Source organism: Clarias gariepinus, chromosome 22 (genome assembly GCF_024256425.1).
Source record: "Clarias gariepinus isolate MV-2021 ecotype Netherlands chromosome 22, CGAR_prim_01v2, whole genome shotgun sequence".
Lineage (NCBI taxonomy): Eukaryota > Metazoa > Chordata > Actinopteri > Siluriformes > Clariidae > Clarias > Clarias gariepinus.
Genome location: NC_071121.1, coordinates 15,865,896 through 15,886,036, shown reverse-complemented (window position 1 = coordinate 15,886,036; position 20,141 = coordinate 15,865,896). Strand labels below are relative to the sequence as shown.

Below are 20,141 nucleotides of genomic sequence, written 5' to 3'. Positions count from 1 at the left end.
ATCAGTATTGTTCTAAAATTTGGAAAATGAATCTAAACTTGTGTACAAAAGTTTGACTGGTACTGTAAGTAAAAAATTGCTTTCTAGTTACTACTCTCACCGACAGGTGGCAGTAGTTCAATTTAACCTCAGTTCGTAGAAGAAAAACGCTAAAGAGGAAACCGCGAAAGGCAAAGTAAACTCGTAATGGCAACTAAAAAGATAACAGCTGCTCGAAAAGTACTGAAAACTGCTTCACACGACTCCTCGAGGTAAGAACATGGTCTACTTTAGTTTTTGAAACTACCTCGATATAGTGCAATTGCGTTGGTGTCTCATTTTGGCGTTTGTTTAGTGTTTGGTAACAAAGTGAAATTAAAATAAACAAGTTAAAATCGTTTGTGGGCAATTTTCGATCAAAGTAAGAAATAAAACACGACAAGGCGTGTTGTTATAAAAAGCTAATCAACAACAGGGAGGCATGAGCTGTTGGCACTCAAGGCTGTTTGTAACATGCAAACCGGTGGGAATCTGGAGGTGCAAAGCGACAATACTTACCCACTGATTAACAGTCCAACCCCTTAACTGCCAAGCTACCTCTACCCCCAGACCTTTTTCATATCCACACTTTAGATTAGGTAAGATTAGATTAGATTTAACTTTATCATTGTGCAGAGTACAGAGCCAATAAAATTCAGTTAGAATCTAAACAGAAGTGCATAAGTAGCCTGTTTACAATAAATACAATGTGTAGAATGTCTGCCCTACAAGTCAGTAAGTAAGTAAAATAACGGCATTCATGGGAATTGCCAAGGCTGTGATTTAAGAACTGAGCAGTAAGAAGTAATAAATACAATGCCTAAATTAATGACTCAGCAAAAGGCAAAATATATACCTTTTATTGCATTGAAACATGCTTTATTACTCACAGTACTTGCTGTCAAATTTTTTTTTTTTATTGTTTTAGCTTGGCATCTGGAAATGATGACAGCTGTGGAAACAACAGTGGAGCAAAAAGGAAAACTAAATGTAAAGCGATTAAACCACATTTTTTGAAGTTCCTACATACATAACGATACTGGGTATTGTTATTGTAAAAAAAAAAAAAAAACTTTTTTTTTTCTTCTCCAGCTTCTGGGACAATTGTGAAGTCTCGTTACATGCAGACTGAAAATAAGTCTACTGTAAAGGTAATATGATAAAATCCACACATTCTTTCTCTCATCATCTTAGAATACAAAATGTCCTGTGCTTTGATTGCATTTTCTTTTCTTTCTTTTTTTTTTAGAAAAATACACCAAATGAGTCCATTCTTTTGCCACCCAGGCCTGCTTCACCCAAAGTTGGTAGTGGCTACAAGCCCAGAATTGGGACACCACCAAGACGAACGTTACATCTTCAAACTGTTCAGAATGCCACATGTACGTTTGTGAACACTAATGACAAGTTTTACTTCTCTATCACTTATAAAACTTCATTAAGTATTGCTCACACTTCTGTTTACCTTAAGCAGTTTTCTTTTCAGATTTTAAGGTTCTTAATTTTCATTATACATAGCTGTTTTAAATGTAAACACAAAATCAAATTAATTATATGTACGTGAAAATATTTTGGAAGCTGTTTAGTTTATTCTCAGTTTTTAGTTAGTTTACTAAGACAAGTAATAATTCTCAGGTTTCTATCTTAGATTTTTAAAAGCAGTGCAGGACCTTCTTTTTGTACCAAGAGAAAATCTAATGATAAGGAAGTAAAGACAACACTCGAATGTCTTAAACTACTAGAATGCATCACAATTAGACAGCTACGGTTAGGAAATATGCTCAGCTAGAGATAATAAGCTTGAACACTGAATCTTTGGAAGTTTAAATCGCTCTTTTCAGGTAGAAAAGGGACTTTAATGTGGAATCAAAAGTGTTGTATCTAATGTAGAAACTTGTTGGTGCAAAAGAATTAATCTTAATTATAAGATTAATATCTTAATCATACATTAAGATAAAAAAATGCTTTACCTTTGCTTGATGCAGGCCAGTTATTTGACCCTATGAAACACAGTAACACCTTTCTTACTGTCAAGGGATACATCCCCTAACCTAGTTATTAGTGAAATGGGAAGCTCCTCATTGCATTAGTTAAGGGTAATGTATTGATACCAGCTGAAATATTAATCACTGCAGGAATTTTTCAAAGGCTATTAATTGTTTGCTTATTTAAATTTAACTTTGGTTTCCCAAATTATATGAGAATTATTAAAGGTGGATTTCCCCCTGAGGTAAATTTGGTATTTAATGTGATTAACTTGAATTAATGCAAATGTCCTACCAGCAGTAATACCCAGCCTTTTAGAGTCTTCAAGTCTTGGTGGAAATATCTTGCAGTCAACAGTCCTGGATGGCCACTGCATGCGTCCAGACTTTGATCTCTCTGTCATTAAAGGTACAAATGAAAATGTTTGACGCTGGATTGAGAGTATAGATTACACATCTCTAATAGGATTGCTATTATAGTATTCTTTTTGCTTTTTTTCCCCCAGAAAATACAGCACCAACATCACACCCAAGTGCAGTAGACCCGAATGCTAAAAAAAGAAACCTGGACTTAGAAACGTTCCTCCTGGCCTTCCTCACTGCTAAGGTTAGATCCAGGGATGATGAGTATAATCCAACAAGTAAATAATATTGTAATTTATGTGAACAAACTTTGTAGCACTTTAGAAATTGTCATTCAAACACAAATTTGGCCAGCAGTGTAGAACATAGTGTTCTCAACATTTATCAAATTTTCTTACTTAACAAATACATTTTATTCATGGTACTAATGAAAAGCATGCTTTTCCTTTTCCATGTCCCCTGCGATGTTATAATTCCAAACGCGCTTCACCCGGGAATAACATTACGTCATTAAACTGTGAAAAAGTCGCAGTTTTAATGATGTACAGAACACAACGACTCAGGAAATCCGATCTGTCTGTTTACACGACAATCACATTAACACATATCTGATTTATATCTGATTTATTTCCACATATTGAGGAGGCCTAAAACCAATCTCGAAATATCGGAATGCATACGTTTTTTTCCTGTTTACCCGGACATATCCGATATGTGTCACATATAAGCAAAAAATCGGAATTGGGTCACATTTACCTGACAGTGTAAACGTAGCCTAAGTGAATGTTTATTGTATGGTGACTTTGCAAAAGTTTGCATTATTTTTTCCATTTAATTTCTTATAATTTCATTACTCTTCTGATGTCAAGACCTTTTCTTTATCCAGATTGAAAACAGTACACAAAAACTTAAGCAAGAAGCAGAAAGAAATCTCATTACTCTGATGGAAGAAGATGAAAAGCTGCGATCAAAAATCATGAGCAAGAAACGGCAGTGCCTTCATCTTGAAAAGCAACAGCAACTAAATGATTTACTCGATCTGCAGGTTAAACTGATATGCTGAAGACTGTTTTAACTGTTTCTAAGTGTTGTAAAAAAAACATATTTATATGATGCTTTGTTATGTATATGTTTTAGATTGTCACACTTGAACCTGTAGCTGCAACTGCAAAGCAGTTCACAGAGGAGTACAAGACCTTTGCCTCAGCTATAGACACGACACGGCATGAGCTACCTATTAAGAACTTGCACATTGAAGATGACAGAGGGGAGTTTCTGGGTTAGTAAAAAGGTTTTGTTTTTTTATAGGACAGTAAATTTGTAAAATAAAATATTATCTTAGTGATAGAAAGAACTTTAAATATAATTATTTAGCACTTCCTTTTTTTGGTAACTCTAGATTTATGTCTATAACAAATAACAAAGTTTCAAATGTACTGTGTAAATGCACATTGTTGTTAAATTTAAAGTAGAGATGTACCGATTGTTTGGCCTATGACCGGAATTGGATAGGTTTTTAGCTTCATCAGCCATTGCCAGGGGTCAGCCATTTCCGCACATGCTACAAGTGGCGCAAAATGAATGCATTTGATCTGTTACCTGGAGAACATGCACTCTCGCATCAGTCATAGCCTTCACCCTCCCTGCTGAATTTTAATTTTCAATCTAATTTTCTTTGTACAAAAACTGGAAATCAGTAACATTTAAGAAAGTTGTAACTGGTGCTTCTCTAGTTTGAAGCAATTTTGGTAAACGGTACATTCCCCATTGTTTATAGTTAATGTACCTGATATTTTAAAACGGATTATTACGTTCCTGATGATATAAATAGTTTGGGTCATTGGTAGGAGGTTCACAATTCCCACCGACTCATCTTACCCTTGATCATTTCTCATGTTCTAGATAAAGCAGTTGTCTGCCTGAATCAGAGCCAGTGTATCCTGGACCAGTACATGAGAGATGTTTCCATAGACAGTGAAAGCACTGCAGCATGCCTTAAAGAAATAGAAAGTGCAGCACATGGGATTGACCAGCATTTAATCAGGTACAATAGCTACGATAATCAGCAACTACAATGATCTAAAACTTTCTGTAATATAATACTAACTGTGGTTGTTTGTTGGATTTTGTGAATGCTGTAATTTATCCAACACCAGTTCTTTTTATTTTACAGTACATCTTCTGATCTGTTGGAACTATCTTCACTTGTGAGTCAGAAGACAGTGCTGGTCCAGCAGTGTTTGGAGGAAGATAAAATTGGACTTAATACTGTACAAATTCTCTTTTCAGATTAATGTTAATGTTTTTGTAAATGTGTAATTATTACAGCATTGAAATCATTGCAGTTTCTGTTTATTATTTGTACTATTTTATTGACCTAAATTTTCTTTCATCACTGATAATTTGCTCTTGATTTCAGGCAATCATACGATTACGAAATTAAATTACTTCAGATTAATAATTCTTAGTAAATGTGGCTTGTTAAAAATGTATATGCCTTAAGTTAAATTAGGTAATTTTCTAATATCTTTAATAAAACTTATTGAGTCATCTATCAAGACTTATTCAAAACTGTATAGTATTTGGGTTTGAATTCTATAGCAGTGTTTAACATTTGTTCAGTGGTCTGAATACACCTATTTTATTAGGTACACTTGTGTTTAACATTAGAATTATTTGCACCCCTGAAAAAGAATTGCACCCTTTTTATTATTAAATATTACACCCAAAAAATTTTAAAATATTCCAAATATGATAGCAGGAAGTGGAGCTGCAGTTTTCTGGATAAAAAGAATAAAAATGTTTAAATTACTTTATTGCAGTGAGATGTTGTGGTTTTATATCTAACAGAAAAGCTTTTGCCTACAGTAAAGATATAATACTTGTATACATTACTATAGTATATGCTATTATGGGATCTTTTGCTAAAAATAATGTAGCTGAACTGCAACATCCTACTTAATGCTTCAATGCCATTTTGGGCTTATTATGCTCATTTGTCAAGGTTATCGGACAAATATTTGACATGTAAATCTAGTCTTGTATAGTTATAAAATCTTTTTCCTCAAATTATCGCTTTTTTTGTTTTAATATTTTACTCAAAATATTAAGACTTTTTCCATAATTTTTTTTTTAATTACAAACCTATTCTCATAACTACGTTTTAAAGACCTTACTTTTTTTGTTGTACCTTTTAATGTAATTTAATTACACTCACATTATACTATATCAAACTTATTCCGAAAAACATGTGCCTTTTCCACAATTTCTGATATTTAATCCTAGTACTGTAATCATTTCCCTGTTTTAGGTCAGTTAGGCTCATTATTTTTAATTATGAAATGTCAATTAGCATAGAGCGAAAAATTTAGGTCACCTGACTTGCCAAAACTATAGTATAACATAAAATAATAATAATAATAATTAAAAATAAAAAAAAAGTTTTAATAACTTCTACCTAAGTAAATGTAATCTTACAACTTGCACACTACACTTACCTAAAGGATTATTTAGGAACACCTGTTCATTCATTAATTTCTCATTAATGCAATTGTCTACTCAACCAATCACATGGCAGTTGCTTCAATGCATTTAGGGGTGTGGTCCTGGTCAAGACAATCTCCTAAACTCCAAACTGAATGTCAGAATGGGAAAGAAAGGTGATTTAAGCGATTTTGAGTGTGGCATGGTTGTTGGTGCCAGACAGGCCGGTCTAAGTATTTCACAATCTGCTCAGTTACTTGAATTTACAACCATTTTCAGAGTTTACAAAGAATGGTGTAGAAAGGGAAAAACATCCAGTATGCAGCAGTCTTTTGGGCGAAAATGCCTTGTTGATGCTAGAGGTCAGAGAAAAAATTGGCCGACTGATTCAAGCTGATAGAAGATCAACTTTGACTGAAATAACCACTCATTACAACCGATGTATGCAGCAAAGCATTTGTGAAACCACAACATGCACAACCTTGAGGTGGATGGGCTACAACAGCAGAAGACCCCACCGGGTACCACTTATCTCCACTACAAATAGGAAAAAGAGGCTACAATTTGCACGATCTCACCAAAATTGGATAGTTGAAGACTGGAAAAATGTTGCCTGGTCTGATGAGTCTCGATTTCCGTTGAGACCTTCAAATGGTAGAGTCCGAATTTGGCGTAAACAGAATGAGAACATGGATCAATCATGCCCTATTACCACTGTGCAGGCTAGTGGTGGTGGTGTAATGGTGTGGGGATGTTTTCTTGGCACACTTTAGGCCCCTTAGTGCCAATTGGGCATCGTTTAAATGCCATGGGTGTCGCGGCAAATTTGTTGTGAACTATGCCTATTTTCTAAACACAAACCAATCAACAACTTAAGTATTAAAAGAGCAAAACTGGACTGGCCAGCCAGAAGACAACAGACACCCCACGAAAATTCAGAGAGCTTCCCCCCTTTCCCAGTTTTACATGGTTTATATACCTTCACTTGACACATAATTGTTTGCTCCTCCTTAAGTCAAATAATTATTTAATATTGGGGGCCTCATGTATCAACGCTGCGTACGCACGAAAACTTTGCTTATGCCAGTTTTCACGCTCACGGTCAGATTTACTAACAGTGAAATTAACATGAGAATGTGCGTTCTTCCACGCCAACTTCATGTCTGGCGTACGTGTATTTCTTGTGTGTTTGTTTCATTTCCCTTAGCGATTTCTAGAGGCAATTATGTTAAATTGCACACTACAAAGTATCGCACCAACATGTGAAAAACATTGCTGTTGATTTATAATTGATAAAGTGGGTTAATTGACACAATATTTTTCTACCAATTATTTGATTTAGAACATATAAAAGCATTTGCAAATGTATACAACCCTTAGTGTATGGCAATGGCAGAGTTGGCTTTATTAGAGGACATTGTCAGCGGTCGAATCCGAAGGGAACGCGTTTTTAGGGATCACAGTGATTTTCTGGCCCACAATGATGACTGGCTTATTAGCCGTTTCAGATTTCCAAGAGCTATCCTCTTGGAGCTGTGTGCTGAGTTGGGTCCAAATTTGAAAAGAGAGACAGCGAGGAGCCACGTATTACCCGTTCCCTTACAGGTGCTGACAACGCTTGGTTTCCTGGCAACTGGTTCTGTCCAAAGGGAACTGGCAGACCGCTCGGGGTTAAGCCAGTCGTCTTTGAGCCGTGCCATGCCAGCTGTGTGGGACGGGATCATCCGCATGTCTAGCAGGTATAAAAGGTTTCCATACCATGCAGTTGACCAGCCAAAAATTAAAGTGCAATTTGCAGCGATCGCCGGTTTTCCTAATGTAATCGGAGCGATCGACTGCACGCACATTGCTATAAAGGCGCCACCTGAAGACAAATTTGCATACGTGAATCGGAAATATTTCCAATCAATAAATGTGCAAATAATATGTGATGCTCAAATGCACCTAACAAATATTGTGGCAAGGTTGCCTGGGTCAACTCATGATTTATTCATCCTCACAAACAGCATGGTTGGGATGAGGCTTTAGGGTGGCAGGGTGCGCGATGGGTGGCTTCTTGGTGAGTGATGTATTTAAAGATATTATTCCAGCTAAGTTTTTTTTTTGTTATTAATTCCGGAGGACAAACTTGCAAATAACACAGTTTTTCTCCGGTCTACCTCCGATAGGAGCACCTCCAATTCACATTTATGTGAAGTTTCTCTTCTTGCTTGCTTTTGCCATTGCTTTTTCGTTTGGTTTTGCCAAAGTGAAGTCATTAACATATTTATACGGAGGAGGAGGCAGGGAGGGGTTTTGCACTCGTGCGCTCAATTTCACGTTAATTCGGATGTACAAAGAGAATATGCGTGGGATTTCGCGTACGCAGTGTTTCATACATCAGATTTTTTTACTGAGTACACACATTTACAGCTTTGTCCGTAAGCAATGTTTTAGTATGAATTCAACGCAAGTCTTTGTACATGAGGCCCCTGGGCTTTCGTTGGAACCGCAATGCAAATTCATTTTTTGTATTCTGGATCACTGCCTGCCTTTATCTACTTTTTCTTCGTAAAGATACTCTATTTCTTGCACTCGTCAGTCATCTATTTCTTGTACTCTGTGTATACGGGTCATTCTTGGGTCATACCTCACCTCTATTTCTTGCACTCGTCAGTCATCTATTTTTTGCACTCTGTGTGTACGGGTCATTCACACCTCACATACTTTTTGATTATTGTTAGTTATGAGTAACCAGTTATATTAAACTTGCTCTGTCACTTTCTCAATTTGTCGTGCAGGCGCCTTTTCTTTTTATTGTAGCGAGCAGATCAAGGCTTCTTGGGTATTTGGTACCTTACACTTGACTACAATTATAGACCAATTACACTCAACAAAAATATAAACGCAACACCTTTGTTTCTGCTCAGATTTTTTATGAGATGGACTTAAAGATCTAAAATTCATTCCAGATACACAATATTACCATTTCTCTCAAACATTGTTCACAAATCAGTCTAAATGTTTGATAGTGAGCATTTCTGCTTCGCTGAGATAATCCATCCCACCTCACAGGTGTGCCACATCAAGATGCTGATCTGACATTATGAGTAGTGCACAGGTGTACCTTATACTGCCCACAATAAAAGGTCACCCTGGAATGTGCAGTTTTTTGCTTTATTGGGGGTCTGGGGAATCAGAACCGGTCAGAATCAGGTGTGACCACCATTTGCCTCATGCAGTGCAACACTTCTTCGCATAGAGTTTATCAGATTGTCAATTGTGGCCTGTGGAATGTTGGTCCACTCCTCTTCAATGGCTGTGCGAAGTTGTTTGATATTAGTGGGAACTGGTACATACTGTCGTATACGCCGGTCAAGCACATCCCAAACATGCTCAACGGGTGACATGTCCGGTGAGTATGCTGGCCATGCAAGAACTGGGACATTTTCAGCTTCCAAGGACTGTGTACAGATCCTTGCAACATGGGGCCGTGCATTATCTTGCTGAAACATGAGGTGATGTTCATGGATGTATGGGCCAACAATGGGCCTCAGGATCTCATCACGGTATCTCTGTGCATTCAAAATGCCATCAATAAAATGTACCTGTGTTCTTCGTCCATAACAGATGCCTGCCCATACCATAACACCACCACCACCATGGGCCACTCGATCCACAACATTGACATCAGCAAAGCGCTCACCCACACGACGCCACACCCGCTGTCTGCCATCTGCCCTGAACAATGTAAACCGAGATTCATCTGTGAAGAGAACACCTCTCCAACGTGCCAGACGCCATCGAATGTGAGCATTTGCCCACTCAAGTCTGTTACGGCGACGAGCTGGAGTCAGGTCAAGACCCCGATGAGGACGACGAGCATGCAGTTGAGCTTCCCTGAGACGGTTTCTGACAGTTTGTGCAGAAATTGTTTGGTTATGCAAACCAATTGTTTCAGCAGCTGTCTGAGTGGCTGGTCTCAGACGATCTTGGAGGTGAACCTGCTGGATGTGGAGGTCCTGGGCTGGTGTGGTTACACGTGGTCTGTGGTTGTGAGGCCGGTTGGATGTACTGCCATATTCTCTGAAACGCCTTTGGAGACGGCTTATGGTGGAGAAATGAACATTCAATGCACGAGCAACAGATCTGGTTGACATTCCTGCTGTCAGCATGCCAATTGCACGCTCCCTCAATGCTTGTGGCATTTTGCTGTGAGACAAAACTGCACATTCCAGGGTGGCCTTTTATTGTGGGCAGTATAAGGTACACCTGTGCACTACTCATGATGTCAGATCAGCATCTTGATGTGGCACACCTGTGAGGTGGGATGGATTATTTCAGCAAAGCAGAAATGCTAACTATCGCACATTTAGACTGATTTGTTAACAATGTTTGAGAGAAATGGTAATATTGTGTATCTGGAATGAATTTTAGATCTTTAAGTCCATCTCATGAAAAATCGGAGCAGAAACAAAGGTGTTGCGTTTATATTTTTGTTGAGTGTAAATTTTTCCACACTGGCTACCTGAGACCATGTCCATCGCTTTATGACAACCATGTACCCATCCTCTGATGGCTACTTCCAGCAGGATAATGTCACAAAGCTCAAATCATTTCAAATTGGTTTTTTGAACATGGCAATGAGTTCACTGTACTTAAATGGCCCCCACAGTCACCAGATCTCAACCCAATAGAGCATCTTGGGGATGTGGTGGAACAGGAGCTTTGTGCCCTGGATGTGCATCCCACAAATCTCCATCAACTGCAAGATGCTATCCTATTAATATGGGCCAACATTTCTAAAGAATGCTTTCAGCACCTTGTTGAACCAATGCCACGTAGAATTAAGGCAGTTCTGAAGGCGAAAGCGGGTCAAACACCGTATTAGTATGGTGTTCCTAATAATCCTTTAGGTGAGTGTATATATACAGTATATGTGTGTGTGTGTGTGTATATATATATATATATATACACACACACATATACTGTATATATGTGTATACAAACTACCGTTCAAAAGTTTTAGATTACTTGCAAATTTGTTTTTCTACATTCTACAACAATACTGGGGATTTCAAAACTATAAAAATAACACATATGGGATTAGGTAATTATGTAACAACAAGAAAAACAACAGTTAGTTGTTATTTTAAGACAACTAACTGACAGAGGTCAGCCTTTCTGTAATAGTTTTGCAAGAACAGTATTGTCAAGTGCATTTGCAAAATCCGTCAAGCACCATAATGAAACTGGCTCTCATGAAGGCCATCCCAGGAGGACGAGACCAAAACCTACGTCTGCCGCAGACGAGAAGTCCATTTAGAGTTATCAGCCTGAAAAATGACCAATTAACAGCACCTCAGATTAGAGGCGTTATGAAGTCTTTACAGAGCATAAGTAGCAGAAACATCTCAATATCAACTGTTTAAAGGAGATTAATGCATTTTTTGGACGCCTTCAGCATTCCTTTACAATGTAGAAAGAAATATAAATCAGGAACCATTATGGAGTTAGAAAGTGTTCTAAAACTTTTGAACGGTAGTGTATATATATATATATATATATGACACTGGCAGTCAAAAGAATTCTATATGTACACAATGTAGTACTATATATATATATATATATATATATATATATACATACACACACACACACACACAGTAGTGTTCAAAATAATAGCATAGAATTTCTTCATGGTAAATATTTTACTTGTAGGTGTAGTGGAGTAATAGAAAACAACAGACCCAACAGTTATGAGTTGCATGCACCTGATCCTGTGTAATTGAAACATTAATTGAAAGGGGCATGTTTAAAATAATAGCAGTGTAGAGTTCAATTAGAGAGGTAAATTATTCGGTAAAAAACAGGTGTCAAACTAATTCAAGGATAAGAAAAATGTAAGGATAAATGCAGAAAAGATTGTCCTGTGCATTTCTCTCTGACAAAAAAAAGGGTCGTTCCAGACATTGTTCAGAAGAACAGCATACATTGATTCAAAAGTTGATTAGAGACGAGAAAACATACAAAGAAGTGCAGAAAATGATAGGCTGCTCTGCTAAAATTATATCAAATGCTTTAAAATAGAGACCAAAACCAGAAAGCTATTAGCTGGAAGCCCCCGCAAAGTCCCATTGTTGAAAAAAAGACATGTGCTGAAGAGGTTACAGTTCGACAAAGAACAAATTTACTGGCCTGAGAAGAAATGGCACAATATTTTGTGAACTGATGAAAGCAAGATTGTTCTTTTTGGGTCTAGAGGCCGCAGACAGTTTGTCAGGCCCCCAAACACTGAATTCAAGCCACAGTGAAGACAGTGAAGCATGGAGGCACAAGCATCATGATATGGGGATGCTTCTCGTACTATGGTGTTGGGCCTATTTAGCACATTTCAGGGATCATAGATCAATTTGAGTACATCAGAATACTTAAAGAGGTCATGTTGCCTTTTGCCGAAGAGGAAATGCCCTTGAAATGGGTGTTTCAACAAGACAACGACCACAAACACACCAGTAAGCAAGCAGCATATTGGTTCCAGACTAACAAGATTAACGTCATGAAGTGGCCAACCCAATCCCCAGACCTTAATCCAATAGAAAACTTGTGGCCTGACATAAAAAAATGCTGTTTCTTTGGCTGGAAAACAAGCAATACCTGTGTAAAGGTGCCAGAATTTGGTTAACTCTATGCAGCACAGATGTGAAGCAGTTCTCAGAATCCATGGTTATACAACTAAATATTAGTTCAGAGATGCACAAGAAAGATTAAACGTCAAGCATTTTTGTTTAAACTGTAAATGCATTACTTTGCAAAGATGAATGATGACACATTTTTTTGAACAGACTAATATTTATTTTTCTTCACAGTCTGTAAACTAATAATACATGTAGCACATTTTTCTTCATGTTGTGTTTTAGAACAGAATCTGCAGGGTGTCCAATGCAAATATATACATATATTTATTTATATTTTTATTTATTTAATGGTTTTCTCAATTATCAACTCATGTCAAGTGGCTTTTTATTGTTATTTCAGCCATTTACATATGATACAATACACAATGAAATGAAACAAGGTTCCCCTGGGACCAAGGTCCTACATAAAACTACACAAGACTACATTTAGCTAAAATCGTTGGTGGCTTTGTCGATGCAGCATGTTGTGTAAAGGTATACCATTGAGGGAAAAGAGATCCTGGTGATTTTCTCAACTGTCTTCACTTATCTGTTGCAGAGTCTTCTTAACAAAAAAGGTGTAGTTCCCAAAGCAGGCAGTGATACAGCTGGCCAGGATGGACTTGATGGACTCTTTGTAAAACTCAGATAAGACTACACGGAGGAAATTAGGTTTTCTCAGGCTTTTTAGAAAGTAGAGACACCTTAAAAGACTTAAAATTTCAAATTGTAGATAAAGTGAAAAAGAGTGGCAAAAACCTAACCCTTATAGGAAAGTGTAGACAACGTTTCTTCTGCGTTGCAAAGAGATAGTCAGTGCTGATTAACCTGTTAGTGAGTTCCTGGAATGCTGGCCTGCTCTCAAAACAGATTTACAGATATAATTTGTCTTTTGTATGCTAAGTAACTGTGTTGAATGTCTTGTGACTGTCAGTAATTAATTAAAGATTTTTACCTTAGCTAAAACTTGCTTCAGATTTAAGGTATAGTATGGTTTAGTATAATTTTCACCCACACGATTTAAACAGTATGTTTACGCAGAGTTTTGCAAAATTACAAACTTTAATCTGAAAAGTCACTTCTATGCTAGGTAAAGTAATGTTCTCGGGTAGATGTTCAGGATTTATGACTTCCAGGTAACTTGAGTATGGTGGTTGTGGTGGTTGTCATGACTGTGGGTATACAGATTGTTGTAATGTATAATTTCCGCATAATATTTTTAAACATTTCTTTATGTAGTTTATCAACAACAAGCATTTAAGCATTACGTAAATTTTAAGTCACAAATCAAAGTGGCTTTTCTTGTCATTTTAACCATATAGCCTACAGTACACTGAAATAAATCAACATTCCCCCAGGACCATAAAGGATCAAGGCCTTAATTGCTTTATTTGAACATTTAATTTTCTTAATAGCAAATGTGTGCGCACAAGAAAATAACAAATAAAACCCCATATACTTGCATTATTCACATTAAATATATATTGACAACAGCAATATGGCGGACGGGTTAACGCAACATAGCAACGGGTTGACGCCGGTGCGCCCTCTAACGGTGGGTGAGCATTAGTGCGAAAAGATGCGGTCACGTGATATGCTTCGCCCTTAAATAACAAAATTCTAATTAAAATAAATGCAAGATTACTTGTGACATTTACTAATTTATTCAGCGGTTCAGGCACAGCACTACACCACAATAATCTTGTATATATTAATTGCACATTAAAACGGCCGGACATGACGCATGCGTAAACACGCCTGAGGAAGTGACGTTTTGTTATGCGCGTTAAACTGTTGGGCGCTGCAGGTTACTGTAGGTAAGTGTAAGCTAGCTTTTTATAAAAAAAATATATATATATATATGTGTGTATAATTACTTTAATCTTACCAGACGCGTGTGTAGTGTAAAGTGTATTTAATTTGAATGAGACTTGTTGGTTTTGTACACAGCCACTGTGGAGTCAGCAGCAGGACAGGAGCTGTGTCTTTAAGATAACTAGTTTAAAGACAATTACATTTCCTAAAACATTAGGTTTGTAGAGAAGTTTTTAAAACCTGTTAAATAAAAAATATACTCATTTGTGCTACATTATAAGTGCTGTTTTTGTGTCTGTACTGTGCTGATGAGTCCCCAGCCAAATAAGGTGTTGTGGTTCTCCTTGCTGTGGTCCATTTTCACTGACTAAAAGATGATCTGCACACATGTCAGTCAGTAATGGTCCACAGAAATACATCTGATAGAACAACTAGAAAATGTATGTTTAAGCGACAGGAGACTTTTTGTCTGAGTGATACAAGTGTGATCAAAGACTCTTCCACCCATACACCCGAGTTTCGTCACCAGTAATGATCCTCAACATGAAGGATGGGTCCTCTACGGCACACTGAAGAGTTCTTGGCAGACTCCCATGTGATGCAACATGGCGCATGTTCAAATCACATGTGGGGATTTTGTAACCTGTTTCGGATGACAAACTGACAATGGCAGTAGTGTTGTGGATTGTTCCCCGATGATCATCATGTACAGATTGCAAAAAAGGGATCGACATTTTCGGGGTTGATGAGCTTGCTGAAGGTCTTCCTGATCTGTCATCGTCATCCAGCGATGTTCTTATACTTTTGAAACGAACGTGTCACTCAAAACACCTCAAACAACTCATATGTTCATTGCCGGAAACTTGCAGAATCATGTTGAACATCTCTGTGGCATATTTGCTCAGTTTTATGCAGAATTTCATATTCGCTCTTTGTTCTAGCTTGCTGTCCATGATGAAATATCAGACGTGGTAACACACATGGTCAGTCTAGCACTAGTTGCACAGCTTGCAAAGTACTAGGGATGATGTCTTTTGGCACACTGATTTATTAAGTTCAGTCTCCTTGTGCTGCAATCTGTTGGCGTGTTACAAAACTAGTCTTGAAACTTTTTGATACCATCTAGTACTGCCTGTGTGTAGTAAGAATTTTTTCATATAAGATTATTTAATTCTACTCTCCACTCTTCCTTGGGGATCTGATATTAAGCTGCTAGGTCTCTATGTATTAACAGCAAAAGACAGAGAGACCTTTCTGACATACAGCATGCTTGACTGTTTCTCCCCTGGCATCAGTAAGCTTATTGAAGCACAGCAGACAGACCAAGTGATTTGTATGTTCATCTATGAAACTTTAAAACTTTCTCTGGTTCTCTGGTTTCTTTCCACTGTCCAAAATGTACACATGGTTTCTGCAGTAACTTTGAGTCCCATGCTGTTTTTTTTTCCCACCACAAGATCAATGTTTCTGGATTAGGTTCATGATCCTGACCAGAACTAAGTAGTTACTGAAGATGAATGAATGAAAAATATGTAACCAATAATCAAATGGTTACACAAAGTGTCTTTAATCTATGTTTGACTGCATGCATTAAGAAAAACAGACTCTTTCTCTCAACCCTTAAAACAATGTGCTGTATTCTCCTTTTGTTTTTTGTAGTAGACACATCTGACTGAGTTGAAACACAGATTGCAACGTGCTCCATGTACAGAAAACCACACAATGCGAGGAGGAAGGGTCAGGAGAGACACGTGCCTGAAGCGAAGCCAGAAGAGTCAGTTCCTCATGGCACCTGCACCACTATGTGCCCCATCTCAGAGGTCCGGCGACGGGAAACACAGAGGCAGTTGCACCAATTTGAGCTGGAACGTGGGACAGAGAAAGAGCGCATTCCCCGTGCTGATCTGTCCCGCGCTGTTAAAGAGTACTCACGTCCTGCAGCTGGTAAAGATAGCACAAGAGCCTGTGACCTGAGACCTCCGGATGTGCTGTTTAAGACAGTGTGTTACTTGGTGGATGAAATTGCAGCCTCCCCTACACTTCAGCCCTGGACTGAGGTAAGCAACTGCATGTGACTTTATTAATTTGTACATCAGGACCAAATCTGCAGAAAGGCACTCGTAGCCTCTGGTAAAAAAAATATGGAATCACAATATGATGATATCTAAACAGAAGTAAATAAGATTTGGTGGGCTAAAGAAAAACACTGATATTCAGAGATGAATGTGTCTGTGCTGCAGCAGCTGCTGGAACTATTGTCTGGTGCTGTTCTAATGAAAGATGTAAAAATGACTCTGAGGGAAACAAGCCACTTATTTGTGATATGGCGTTGCATGTCGGCTAAAGGACCAGAAGAGATGACAGTCATTACATCAATAGTCAGTGCACAGGTGCATAGTGAAATCTTGTAAATATTTTTCATTCCGTGGATAGAAATCGGTCTTGGGTATAATGCATTTTGCTGCATAGAGCTTCTCTTCAGAAACGGCATATTAGCTGAGTAAAAGGGACCACATAAGTTTATTAAAATTTATGATTAACGATCCATCCTGCAAAACTTATCCGTCTACTACTATTCAAGAAAGTTGGAACTCCAGCTTGATGGAGAATAATATTTTTTATTTAGTGAAGTCCATGCCTCAAAAAATTCAAAATGTCATAAAAGCCTAAATTTTCTTCAATATATAGTGTTTACACAATTCTTCCTCTACATCAGTGGTTCTTAAACATTGTCATTCCCCACTTAAGGGGGTGGGCGAATTTTCAAGCCCTAATTGTCAACAAAATGATAACGAAGTCGGCCAAGTTTACCATTTATTAAAATATCAATTTCTAAACCAATAAGATCAAATAACACCAAGTTCAAAACAGATAAAATACACGTGTAATTGTTATAACAGACTTACTTCGTCACTTATCTGGAGTTTTTTTTGAAAGAAGTCAAGCAGCTTATTAATGGGACTGGGGTGTGTTGTCTCTAAGTGTCTTCCTACTTTGTTCGGTCTCGTGCTGTCTGCTGCCAGCGGTTTAAGACACAAAACACACACGGGTCTCTCCTCTGCCCCCACCATCCCTACCATGAATCCAAGCGCAACATAGGCTTCATCATATTTTCCTTTCAGCTGGCTTTTTGGTTGATTAGGTTGATCACCTGCTTTTTTGTGGTCCATGTAACGAATGTGTCCATTGACGTTATTTTGCCCACTACATACAGAACGCTATTGACCCGGTTTGTGTCCACGGTAAAATGTTTGATATTCGCATCTCCGAATTCAATAGCTGCGTAAATAAAACCGCAAATAAGATACCCTGATATATTTCCTCTCTACAATGTCTTTAAGCTACACCCGCCTTAAATTATACATGTTTAAAAGCATAAACACCATTATTCTCTACAGCACAACGAATGATTTAGGGATCATCGCAAAATGCCGCACGCCAACAAAAAGCGTAGAACGATATTGATCTTCCCTTCTGTTCAGCGCCTGAAGGATCAAAAAGCAACTTTGTTGCCACACTGGAAATCATAAATGCCAGACTAGTACTGCCTGATAAAATATTAATTTTTAACAAAAATACAGAAACATCAGCATACACATTGGAATAAATGAAATGACATATATAATACTGAATGTTTCCATATATATTGTTCCTCTGCAATTAACATGCTGACGTTAAACCGTTATTGTTGCACTATGGTATATATTGTTCCACTTTTTCTCTCATGTTATTTTAATTTACTTGTGTTAATGATTCATTTCTTTGCGTGTGATTGTTTGGTTTCGAATGTCCGATCTTTATTGTCAATAAAGAAAAGCATGAATTAGAATAGGTACTTTCCTATTATTTTCCACTAATTCCCTCCCGTTCATTGCACCCCACCTGTCATGTCTGTGCGCCCCACACTTCGAGAACTGCGGCTCTACATAAACTGGAAAAACAATGACATTGATTAAAACGATTAAATGTTTTGAGGTATTTTTTAACAAATCAAGAAATGAATCTGCAAAACAATATTTTTTGTTATATTTTAAATTTGTTTACTTCTAGCAAAAATTTGTAAAAGTACATTGGTCCCAAATATAAATTGTTTTGATTGCTCTTTTTTTCCCCATATTCATCATCTGTATTTTCACGTTTTTTCTTTGAATGGTATGCAGGTCTACAGCTTTGTGTTCGATCGTTTGCGCAGTGTGCGGCAGGACATGGTCATCCAGCGAGTGTCTGGCAGGGAGTGTGTGGTCGTGCTTGAGAGAATAGTGCGCTTTCATCTCTATGCATCATACCGGTTATGTGGTGAGCCCCTGCGTCTGTACGACCCACACATCAACGACACACACCTGCAGGAGTGTCTGAGCTGGCTGCTGGAATGTTACAAAGAGGGCCACAACCAACATCAGGCAGAGTTTCAGGCCATCAGCCTTCTGTACAACCTGGGTGGGTGAGAAGACTAACTTGTTTCCTCGAGGTGTACTGTATAGCAATTTTTTTTAATTATAAGTAAAGATATGAGATGATTAAAAAGATCAAATAAAAATTATGATATGCTAAAGGATACTTTGTGGTGTTATCTCCTGTGGAGTAAGAATTATTGAATGAATGCATACTAGGTTCATTTGCAGTTTGCTACATATATGAAAAGAAATGATTCATTACAAAATATTTCCAGAGGAAACTAAATATTTTAATAACCTCATGATCTTTTCAGTGAGCTATTATGCTATTTATTTGTGTGCCTGTTTTTTAGGTTCTACAAGGACACTGCAGTGTGCCCTGGAGCTGCCTGAGAGGGTACGTTTCTCTCCTTCTGTTCAGTTAGCTCTGGCAGTTAATAGGGCTTATATAGAGCACAACCCTGTGCGTCTCCTACGCCTGGCCAAGAAACTGGACTTCATACAAGCCTGTGCCCTTCACAGACATCTACTCCCCTGCAGGAGCGATTTGCTTCTGCTCTACAGCCATGGACACAATAGCCGCAACTGCCACTTTCCCATCCAGAAGTTGGCAGACCTTCTCTTCCTGGAACGTTCATTAGCTGGTCAGCTTTGCCAGGAACATGGAATCCAAGTGAACGGGGACTGTGTGGTCTTCTCTAAAGCCTCATTTTGTGAGAGCTCATGTAAAGAGCTGAAGTGTGCACAAATGCACAAACTACTAGTGGATGACAAGCAACAGGACCATACAGTTGGTAGCATTATTCATGGCACTGTGTGTACAAAAATAATGCGCCAAAATATACAGTACTGAAACCTACAGATCACAACAAGGTAATATTGCTCATCTTTTCATTTTAGTACTGTATATTTTTGCTGCATACTGTTTCTTTGAATGTACTGCCTTACTTTTAAAGTGTGATTATTGTATTTTTCTTTTTTACAAAGTGGAATATTTTATAGAATATAGTGTTCCTGTTATGCAATTAAACATAGAATGAGATGTGTTGAAGATCCTTTGCATCATTAAAACAATAAATGCTTGTGAAGACCATATAGAAAGCCTTAAATTATATCTGAAGGAGCTCTACATACAGTAAACCCATTCCCTGGCGACTTTATTAGGAGCACTTGTACACCTGCTCATCAGCCAACAATTTGGCAGCAGTACACACGCATTTATACAGTAAAGATACAGGAAAAACTTTTTGGGTTAATATTAACATTAAATGTCATAACTGGGGAAATTAAATTTCAGTAACTGTTTAAGGCACTATGTGGGCTGGTTTGAGTCTTTCAGACTTTGCCCATCCCCCGAGATTTTTCTGTCAAACTGTTTTGTTTATCTAGATTGATATGAAAAAAGCAGTTTTGCTAAGCATGCTAGC

At 37.8% G+C, this 20,141-nt stretch overlaps 2 protein-coding genes across 6 annotated transcripts; both read left to right on the top strand.

Annotated features, from left to right (window-relative positions):
* The first annotated feature begins 161 nt into the window (after positions 1-161).
* haus8 (HAUS augmin like complex subunit 8) lies at positions 162-5,429 on the top strand. Of its 2 annotated transcripts, none has more exons than XM_053482918.1 (10): positions 162-251; positions 947-1,008; positions 1,111-1,169; positions 1,268-1,400; positions 2,302-2,412; positions 2,510-2,610; positions 3,253-3,411; positions 3,504-3,645; positions 4,269-4,410; positions 4,540-5,429. In XM_053482918.1, exons 1-10 carry the CDS (start codon positions 187-189, stop codon positions 4,658-4,660), a joined length of 1,095 nt encoding a protein of 364 aa, XP_053338893.1. In that variant the 5' UTR covers positions 162-186; the 3' UTR covers positions 4,661-5,429. The 2 variants fall into 2 exon arrangements, with proteins under 2 accessions (XP_053338893.1, XP_053338894.1); XM_053482919.1 differs by having other exon boundaries at positions 2,305-2,412; positions 4,540-5,428.
* An 8,495-nt stretch (positions 5,430-13,924) lies between these two features.
* On the top strand, positions 13,925-19,756 carry sac3d1 (SAC3 domain containing 1). 4 transcript variants are annotated; one of them, XM_053482088.1, is made up of 4 exons: positions 13,925-14,060; positions 15,980-16,377; positions 18,481-18,757; positions 19,068-19,756. In XM_053482088.1, the coding sequence occupies exons 2-4, from the start codon at positions 16,024-16,026 to the stop codon at positions 19,565-19,567; spliced, it is 1,131 nt and encodes a 376-aa protein (XP_053338063.1). In that variant the 5' UTR covers positions 13,925-14,060; positions 15,980-16,023; the 3' UTR covers positions 19,568-19,756. The 4 variants fall into 4 exon arrangements, with proteins under 4 accessions (XP_053338063.1, XP_053338061.1, XP_053338062.1 ...); XM_053482086.1 differs by lacking the exon at positions 13,925-14,060 and adding an exon at positions 14,237-14,318; XM_053482087.1 differs by lacking the exon at positions 13,925-14,060 and adding an exon at positions 14,240-14,322.
* The last annotated feature ends 385 nt before the right edge of the window (positions 19,757-20,141 follow it).